Source organism: Cebus imitator, unplaced genomic scaffold (assembly GCF_001604975.1).
Source record: "Cebus imitator isolate Cc_AM_T3 unplaced genomic scaffold, Cebus_imitator-1.0 Scaffold238, whole genome shotgun sequence".
Lineage (NCBI taxonomy): Eukaryota > Metazoa > Chordata > Mammalia > Primates > Cebidae > Cebus > Cebus imitator.
The window spans coordinates 1,992,704-2,003,306 of NW_016107553.1; the positions used below are offsets into that span (position 1 = coordinate 1,992,704).

General features: G+C 39.3%; 1 protein-coding gene across 1 annotated transcript in view; it reads right to left on the minus strand.

Moving 5' to 3' along the window:
* Positions 1–3,518: 3,518 nt before the first annotated feature.
* MARCHF5 (membrane associated ring-CH-type finger 5) overlaps positions 3,519–10,603 on the minus strand; it is a 65,425-nt gene continuing 58,340 nt past the window's right edge. The window contains exons 4-7 of the mRNA XM_017498204.2: positions 7,776–7,959; positions 7,469–7,635; positions 5,745–6,662; positions 3,519–5,431 (exon numbers count right to left, since the gene is read on the minus strand). Of these exons, the coding sequence (XP_017353693.1) occupies positions 6,546–6,662; positions 7,469–7,635; positions 7,776–7,959 (468 nt within the window). The 3' untranslated portion in view covers positions 3,519–5,431; positions 5,745–6,545. The remainder of the gene's footprint in view (positions 5,432–5,744; positions 6,663–7,468; positions 7,636–7,775; positions 7,960–10,603) is intronic.

Below are 10,603 nucleotides of genomic sequence, written 5' to 3' on the forward strand. Positions count from 1 at the left end.
AATAAGCATAGTACCCAATAGGCAGTTTTTTGATCCTCACACTCCTCCCACCTTCCACCCTCAAGCAGGCCCCAGTGTCTGTTGGACCCTTCTTTGTGTCTATATGTATTCAATGTTTCACTCCACTTGCAAGTAAAAACATGTGGTATTTAGTTTTCTGTTCCTATGTTAGTTTGTTAGGATTACATACTCCAGCTCCATCCATGGTGCTGCAAAGAACATGATCTCATTCTCTTTTTAAGGCTGCATAGTATTCCATTGTGTATATGTACCACATTTTAAAAAATTCAGTCTACAGTTGATGGGCATTTAGGTTGACCATATCTTCGCTATTGTGAACAGTGTGGCAATGAACATATGTGTGTGTGTGTCCTTATGGTAGAATGATTTATATTCCTTTGGGTATATACTCAATAATGGGATTGCTAGGTAGAATGGCAATTCCATTTTAAGTAGTTTGAGAAATTACCAAACTGCTTTCCACAATGGCTAAACCAATTTTCATTCCCACCAGCAGTGTATAAGTGTTCCCTTTTCTCCACAATCTTGCCAGCATGTTATTTTTTGACTTTTTGACAGTGACCATTCTGACTAGTGTGAAGATGGTATCTTATTGTGGTTTTGATTTGCATTTCTCTGATGACTAGTGATGTTGTGCATTTTTTCATATACTTGATTGGCCATGCATATGTCTTTTTTTGAAAAGTGTCTGTTTGCATCTTTTGCCCTTTTTTTTTTTTGACAGGATCTTGTTGCCTCCCAGGCTGCAGTGCAGTAGTGCAATCTCAGCTCACCACAACCTCAGCTCCCTGGGCTCAAGTGATCCTCCCACCTCAGCCTCCTGAGTCTAGAGGACTACTTAGGGACTACAGGTGTGTGCCATCATGCCCAGCTAATTTTTCGGGGCATTTTTTGTAGATATGGGGTTTTACTATGTTGCCCCAATCTTTTGCCCACTTTTTTTTTTTGAGACGGAGTTTCACTCATGTTACCCAGGCTGGAGTGCAATGGCGCGATCTCGGCTCACCGCAACCTCCGCCTCCTGGGTTCAGGCAATTCTCCTGCCTCAGCCTCCTGAGTAGCTGGGATTACAGGCACGCGCCACCATGCCCAGCTAATGTTTTGTATTTTTAGTAGAGACGGGGTTTCACCATGTTGACCAGGATGGTCTCGATCTCTTGACCTCGTGATCCACCCGCCTCGGCCTCCCAAAGTGCTGGGATTACAGGCTTGAGCCACCGCGCCCGGCTGACAAAACACATCTTAAAGCATTTTTAAAAAGTTGATTTTTTAAAATGAAATAGTATCAATCATCTCCCCTGACCACAAAAGGATAAAACAAAATCAATAAGTAGAATTTTGGCAACTATACAAACACAAGGAAATTAAACCATATACGCCTGCATAACCAGTGGGTCTGCTATGCAGACAGTTTGGAATCTTCTCAAACAAAAAAAAACCTAAAAATAGAGCTACCATACAACATAACAATACCATTCCTAGGTACATACTCACAAGAACGAAAATCATTATATCGAAGAGATACCTGCACTCCCATATTTATAGCAGTACCATTCAAAATAGCCAAGATTTGGAAGCAACCTACCTGTTGCTTGAGGCAGAGTCTTGCATTGTCGCCCAGGCTATAGTGCAGTGGCGCGATCTCGGCTCACTGCAGTCTCTGCCTCCTGGGTTCAAGCAATTCTCCTGCCTTAGCCTCACAAGTAGCTGGGACTACAGATGTGTGCCACTATGCTCAGCTAATTTTTTTGTATTTTTAGTAGAGACGGGGTTTCACCAGGTTGGCCAGGATAGTCTCGATCTCTTGACCTCGTGATCCACCCACCTCAGCCTCCCAAAGTGCTGGGATTACAGGTGTGAGCCACTGTGCCCAGCCAGATCTTACACTTTTATGACAGTAACATCATACTAGATAAGATCTGTTATGCACTTTACGACTCTAATCTCAAAGCAGGCTTAATCACTATTTAAAACCCCAGGACTGAGCACAGTATCTAGCCACATACATAGGCCAACAAATATGTACTAGAGTTGTGTATGTTGTTGGCATACAGTAACTTTGGCCTGTTTTCAGAAAAATGCTTAAATCCACTTGGGATTGACCAGAATGACGGTCTAATCTCTGCTGCTTGTCCACAAGGCTTCTGCAGGAATTCAGATGCAAACCCCTCCTTTATTCCCCTTGCTCAGGATCCTTGCTTCAGGAAGGCAATTAAACAAGACATTCTGTCACTCTTACCACTTCTAATGGGCATGCTGAGTGGCAGGTAGCACAGAAACAGCAACCTTGATTCCAGCGGACCAAAAAAGGCTGTAGTCAAATGGATAGACTTAGTTTCCCCATATATCAAACTGTCCTAGAATGTTACCTCAATCCTCAAAATAACCCAGGAGATAGACTTTATAATCTTCATTTTAATGATAAGGAAACTGGTTTGAGAGGTAAAGTGACTTGCCCTACTGCTAATCAAGTGACAGCTAGCATATGCATCCAGGACTGTTCAATTCTATACCTTTTCTCCTCTTAGCGTCTCTCAGATTGGGTAATGAAATGACTTAGAACCAATATAATCCCCCATGGATGCAATGAAAGACCTTTAACTTTCTAGAAGATTCTAATCTACTTCAGAAACTTGGGTGTCTTTTTTTTTCTGAGACTGAGTCTCATTCTATCGCCCATGCTGGAGGGCAGTGGCGCGATCTCAGCTCACTGCAACCTCCTCCTCCTGGGTTCAAGCAATTCTGTGCCTCAGCCTCCTGAGTACCTGGGATTGCAAGCGCCTGCCACCATGCCTGGCTAATTTTTGCATTTTCAGTAGAGATAGGGTTTCACCATCTAGGCCAGGCTGGTCTTGAACTCCTGACCTCGTGATCCATCTGCCTTGGCCTCCCAAAGAGCTGAGATTACAGGCATGAGCCACCGAGACCAGCCAAAACTTAAGTTCTTAATATCTCTGAAGCAAGAGACAAAACGGTGGGGGAAAAAAAAAAGTCTCGGAAGCAGTTTGTGTTCCCAGGTCACTTGAATACACTTTATTTTTATTTATTCATTTAAAGATGGGGTTTCACCATGATGGCCAGGCTGGTCTTGAACTCCTGACCTCAGGTGATCCACCCACCTCAGTCTCCCAAAGTGCTAGGATTACAGGCGTGAGTCCCACACCAGGCCTTGAATACACTTTAAGGTATAATGGCATGAGACCACCCATAGATCTTGTCAAGTTGCTTATCTAATTATATTCAGTCCAAGAGGCTTTGAGGGGATATATTTTAGTCATTAGAATATACTTAGAATTTAGGCTAGGCTGCTTACAAAATTAAGACAAATTCCTCTATACAGATTTTTAGAAATTCAGATTACTTTTACTTAAAAAAACTAAAATTAAAAAAAAAAAAGTTGCTAATTCCATAGGAGCATGGGACATAAAAAAAAAACAAAAAAAAAACATATGCACAGAATGTTTTGAGATTTGTTTAACAGACAAAGTACACCTACAGAACATAAAAATTCTTTATTTAACCTAATCCAGCCAGTATTGAGATAGTTTATATATTAAAAACAAGACATTTAAAAAACGGAAGAGTTAGCAAGGCAGTGACTAATTAAGTCACTAAGTTTAATTTTATATTCTTCACAGTCATTTCATAATCATGTAATGATAAACAATATTTTCAGCCACTTTGGAGATGAGTTAACTTTTGAAAATAATTTTACGAATCATTGAATTTTATAGAAGAGGCTTAAAACATATAAGTTTCTAGAAATAACACAGTAAAGCAATATGAGAATAAACTGGAAAATAAAATATACCCACCCATCCCCAAAATCTGTATCATCTCTTTAATTTGTCCCCGAATGCCTTTCTTTTACCTCTTCATTCACTTTTCCTAGAGTACAAACAGATTACTTAGCAATTAAGAAACAACTACTGCTCTGTAGGGGCCATTTTGAGCCTAAAGCGCCTTGTTCCTTTAATCTCAGTTAATCCTACAAAGTCTTCTGAGATAAATATTACTTGCATTTCAAAGATTAAGAAAACTACAGCTGAGAGAAAGTCAAGACCGTTAGCCAAAATCATACAGTTACCCATGACTTGAACCCAGGTCTATCCAACTTTAAGTCTGCCTATGGTCTTTTGTTACTTCATGGTTAGGTAGGTCACCTTCATGGGAAGACTGGCACGTGGTATTTCTTGAGCTATTAATAAGGCTCTTTAGGTTTAAAAGTGTTCAATCCCGGGCTAGATGTCATTCTGGTCCTCAGGCACTTGCAGTTCCCTCCCCACAACCCTAAAAAACCCCTCCCTCCTGCCCCAAAAGGATTAGAGTTGTTGTTCCCAGGCCTTCATTAGCCCAGATCCCTATAAACCCAAACAGCTACTCCCCACATCAAGGGCATTAAAGTGGCAAATGGGGAACTGTGTGCTTGCATAACTTTAGTAAAGGCTGTCTAAAAACTGTTCTAAATAACAAAATTATGCAAGATATGTCAATTTAATACATCTTTTCACATTGAAAAAAGAAAAGGCAATGTTTTATAATTACAGGCATATAATCTAAGTTTTTAAAATATAGAATCATAGATTTTATATTTCCCCTTCAGTACTGTAGTCTTTTTTTTTTGTAGTTGTGTTCTTAATAAGGCTCACTGTTAGTCAAATCTTCTCTTCCTCTCCAAATACAACTTTGAATGTTCACCATTCAAACGAACATCATGTAACTCAAAATTAAGACATTCATATTATGGAAAAGTATCATTCTTTAATTACTAAAGTTAACATATATTATTGCAAACTAACATAGCTCAATCTATATTTGCTACACTCCTAAAGTGGCCACTTATCAATAAGGGGAAATACTTACTATTGTCATGCATTAGATGCTGTGAACAAGAAAATAGGGTTTTAAAAATATCTCTTAAAAATTTAATGAAAATAACCATTCAGGTTACTGAACAACATTAAAAATGGCCAATCTATTGAAAATGGCTTAAATAATTGCTTTTGAAAAATGAAGACAAAATTAGTCAAACAGTGATTAAGGTGCTAGCCTCATCAATACGACAAGCAATTAAAATCTAAAAACATTAGTGTTGGTTTTCTATAATAAACTTAAGCCAAAAACAATTTACTCAAGACTTCTTGTTTTCATACTTTTCTCCTCATTAATATAAAAACACAGAGCTCAAGGCTTTACCTTGGTTTATTCACTGCTGGTTTTCTATATGCTGAAACAAGACTGTAAACTCTGTAAGAGCTTGGACCAAGTCTGTCTTGTTTACCACTATTTCCCGTAGCACTCTGCACAGTGCCTGGGAAATAGGTGATCAACGATATCTCAATAAATGAATCAATGAAAGAGGAAAGAAAAATATTTTTTGCAAATCTTTCTCTGCTCAAGCTACTATAAACTGGGAGCTCTAATTTCTTTTCTTTTTTTTTTTTTGAGACGGAGTTTCGCTCGTTACCCAGGCTGGAGTGCAATGGCGCGATCTTGGCTCACTGCAACCTCTGCCTCCTGGGTTCAGGCAATTCTCCTGCCTCAGCCTCCTGAGTAGCTGGGATTACAGGCACGCACCACCATGCCCAGCTAATTTTTTGTATTTTAGTAGAGACGAGGTTTCACCTTGTTGACCAGGATGGTCTCGATCTCTTGACCTCGTGATCCACTCGCCTCGGCCTTCCAAAGTGCTGGGATTACAGGCGTGAGCCACCGCGCCCAGCCCGGGAGCTCTAATTTCTAGAAATATGGATTTAAAAAACTTACTCCAAAGATGAAAGGACCTGATGACTGATACACACGCCCACATTCACACACACCCCAAGACTCCATGAGTCAAAATTACTTCATGAAGTATGAGATGTCAACATTATATAAATAAAATTTAATAGTGAAAAAGTGATCTGGAAGCCCTGTGAATTTTTACCCTACACATTTTAGAGGACATCACATGGGTTAAAGAAAACACCACAAAATCTCATGTGTTCAGATAATCGTTTGAATGTTTACACACATTTTTGGTTATTTATTTATAACTAATTTAATTTACATTTCCTCATATTAACATAGCCTCTTATTTAGTATGTAATCAAATTATGTCAGTGAGAAAAATCCTTATAGTACCTTCATTGAGTTGCTGATTCTAAGAAAACAACTAGGCATGAACATGTACAAAAGAGGCATTTGAATAAAACAGCATGTCCATTTTTTTTAATATTTGCACAGTTTGATCTTTACATTTCTGTCTGGAGAAAATATGAACAAAACCCAGGTTTACCATGCTCAGATAACAGTTCATATGACTGCCATAAAAGTAGTACATATAAACAATGAAAACAAATCACATCCTTAGGTTCCGTGATTACCGAGATGATTTCCCTTGCCCTAAGTGCTTTATTATATTTCTTAAAAAATATAGGAGCAGCAGCTTATCACAAGCCTTCACAAGTGCATTAATGATGGAATCAAAACAACAAAACAGACTCATAAGAATGAGGACTGCAGGACAACCAGAAGTCACAGTTTTATGCTTCTTCTTGTTCTGGATAATTTAGAATTTTGCGGTGTGCCTGTCGTAAATATTGCTGCTGTTTGAAGTAAACTTTAAATGCTCCTTTTATGGCAACAAAAGCAATTCCACCCTAAAATAAAAAGGAAAATTAGTTTTTTTATAATGCAGATTTACAGAAACTAATAATAAAAAGAATTTTATTTAGATCACAGAAGACATAGGTTTTGACACTAAACTAATTCAGATGACCGCAAATGAAATAATTTTCCTTTTCTACTAGGAGATGAGACAGGGAGAGAGAGACTACACGCTGTTACTATAGGTAACAGAGGACAGAGATGCGTTCTCCATTATCCTTTCTGTCTAGTCTTTCTTCCATATAATTCAACATATACTTTGATATACAAAGAAGAATGCTAGGGCACTATGTGCACACTGCCACCAGAGGGGAGAAGTGGGAATAACAATAGTAGCAAACAACATGAGTGATTACTGTATGCTAAAACTTATATAATCCTCACAATAATCCTGAGGTAGCTATCATTACCGTCACCATATTACAGGAAGAAAAAGTCCAGACATTTGCTTTAGATTTCATAGCAAGGCAATTTCTGTGATGGGATTTAAACCAGGCGGTCTGACCCTAGAGCAAAAGCTCTTCACTATAATCCCACTGGCAAGAGGGTCAGGTGTGATGATTCACACATATGCCAGGAGAGAAATCACCTACAATATAGTTCCAAAAGGCCTTAACTGCTGCAGTGGTTCTTCCTCTTTTTATTTCCACTCAAGCTATTGAATGATAGTGAGGCTGAAATAGAGTCTTAATGCATAGGAGTCACATACGGAATATTTACACAGTTGCCCATCTTTTAAAAATAAATACAGTTCATTCTCTTTTGCAAGGTAATATAAGTAATATAAAAGCCATCTTACCAAGATTGTCCTTTGTAAATTAGAGTTAACACTACTGAACATCAATTTACCAACTATTGTCGCAATAGTAGGAAAGACAAGGGCTCCACACAAGATTCGAGTAGCAGAGACGTGATCTGCTAAAGGATTAGCCTCAGCTGGAATTCGAGGAACAGGACAACCAATCCCTACAGGAAAAAAATTCAGTGCATTAGCGCTAAGAAATCAGTGAGCTAGAATATCTTCGAACATTGCTAAAAAGGCATGTTATGGTTATTCTATAAGATCAATTTGGTATGCACTTTACAACCACAATTCAGGGCCTTACCTGGAAATATACTATTTAAAATTTGTAGTTTATTTGAGTATTTGCGCCATAGCCTAAGCACATAGTCCTCCCAGCGAATCATCTTGCCTAATATCAGCATGACAGGAATAGTAGGAAGTCCAATTAAAAGGAATAAAGGATCAGCTCTCTCCATAACATCTAGACCTTCTTTATGACCAACAACCTGTGAAACAGATAGCATGTTAGAATTATTTCTTTTTCAAATGAAGTGTTGCATGTTAAGCTGTTTTTTAAATAGAAAATGCTTAATTTCAAAAGAATACGGGAAAAAAAAGTTTTAAAAATAAGCTGGAAAGCTATCAATCCTGATTTATTTATAAGAAATGTCTTATTCAAGGGAAAAACAAAGTTCCCAAGCCATTTCTTTTTTTGTTTTTGTTTTTTGTTTTGAGCTCTAGAGCAGCCAAGTTCCCAAGCCATTTCATACCACACAGAAATAAAAAAGATTTTAAATTGGCTGACTCAGACTGATTATTACAATAGAGGGGCAGGAACCTCTGTTGTGGCTTCTATCCCTTTATCTGATTTGGTTAGACTGGGCTGTGGAACTGGAACATAATTCTATGTCCTATTTGTGTTTAAGAAGAACATTTGTTTTCCTTATCTTTCTTCTTGAAGATTAAGCATAGCCAGCCAAGGGGTAGGACTGGCCTTCAACAGATGGCTTGAAAGCTCATTTCTCTTTGGCTCTTTCTTCACTTAGTGGTATGTAAGATGGGGTGTGATGTCTCTGGATGGCTAAGAGTCTACTCTACATACCTAACTCTACTTAAGTGCACTTCCAAGGTCTAGAATTGACGAACTGTAGTAGGAGGTCCAGTTTTGGTTACAGATCCCAGGCATTTTTCCCAATCCAGGAACTCTAGGGTACCTATCTATGAGAATAACGAAGCTAATAAAATCCTTTCCTTACCCTATCCAAGTTTGGGGGTTATTTCTCAATTGGTTTAGATACCAGAAGGCAAGAAGTACAAAATTGACATTTGTGAATTTCTGCCCTTCCCCTCTCTCCAAAATCCTTTTCACTTCCAGATCAATCTTGGCCTTAAATTTATCACTTTTTGTTTGTTTGTTTGTTTCTTAAGATGACGTCTCGCTCTGCTGCCCAGACTGGAATCCAGTGGTGTGATCTCGGCTCACTGCAACCTCCAACTGCTGGGTTCAAGTGATTCTCCTGCCTCAGCCTCCTGAGTAGCTGGAATTACAGGCGCATGCCACCATGCCCAGCTAATTTTTGTTTTTTGATAGAGATGGGGTTTCACCGTGTTGGCCAGGCTGGTCTCAAACCCCTGGCTCAGGTGATCTGCCCACCTCGGCCTCCCAAAGCGCCAGGATTACAGTGCGAGCCACCACGCCTGGCCAAAAATGTTTTATAAAAATGTGGAGACAACCAAATTTGAGCTATGAATATAGTTCATATTTTCACTTGGTTAATTTATCGAACTAAGATGTAATATTAAAGAGCAGGAGGCCAGCCTCTTCCTAATGGTCAATAATGTCATCGAATTTGATATTCTTCTGTGTCTCCAGGTAGAACTTAACAACTTCCTATCTTGCATGTGGAAGGTGATCCTTTTGAGTTGTCCTAAAGTGAAATGGTCTGGTTCATGATATTTCATAAACCCCAATTCCACAATGGTAGCAAAAGTTGGCTGGCCCAGACGGTTTTACCTATAGATTTTCCAGTAAATTTATTTATGTTATTATGTATTAATTAATTAATTAACTTAAATTTGAGACAGAGTTTCACTCTTGTTGCCCAAGCTGGAGTGCAATGGCATCATCTCGGCTCACTGCAACCTCTGCCTCCCGGGTTCAAGTGATTCTCCTGCCTCAGCCTCCCGAGGAGCTGGGATTATAGCTATAGGCATGTGCCACCATGCCCAGCTGATTTTTTGTATTTTTAGTAGAAATGGGGTTTCACCATGTTAGCCAGACTGGTCTCAAACTCCTGACCTCAGATGATCCACCTGCTTCGGCCTCCTAAACTGCTGGGATTACAGGTATGAGTCACTGCACCTGGCCAAGAAATTCCTTTAAAGAAAAAAAGGGTCTTGCTATGTTGCCCAGGTTGGCTTTGTACTCCCGGGCTCAAGCAATCTTCCCACCTGACTCTCCTGAGTAGCTGGAACTACAAATGCATGCCACCATTTCCGGCTAGGAAATTATATTTTTAAATCATTAAAAATTTCAATATAATGATCATTTTAAAGTTATAACTAAATATGATTAAATATTCTCAAAGTGTTATCAAATACATTCAGAACGTTTGAAAAAACATTTTGTTGTGTTACGTGTACTTTTTTTGGGTTTAAAAATGTAAAGGGGCCAGGCACAGTGACTCATGCCTGTAATCCTAGCACTTTGGGAGGCTGAGGTGGGGGGAATCACAAGGTCAGGAGATAGAGATCATCCTGGCCAACATGGTGAGACCCCATCTCTACTAAAAATACAAAACTTAGCTTGATGTGGTGGCATGTGCCTGAAATCCCAGCTACTCAGGAAGCTAAGCCAGAAGAATCACCTGAACTAGCGAGTCAGAGGTTTCAGTGAGCTGAGATCATACCACTGCACTCCAGCCTGGTGACTGAGGGAGACTCTATCTCAAAAATAAACAAACAAACAAACAAAGGAGAGTGAATATTCAGGTATAGACCAGAGCAAGAGGAAGTTTGTTCATCAGGGGTAGTAGCAAAAAGCTTGTAAGGTGTTTAAGAATAAGGAAACAAAGCCGGGCGCGGTGGCTCAAGCCTGTAATCCCAGCACTTTGGGAGGCCGAGGCGGGTGGATCACGAGGTCAAGAGATC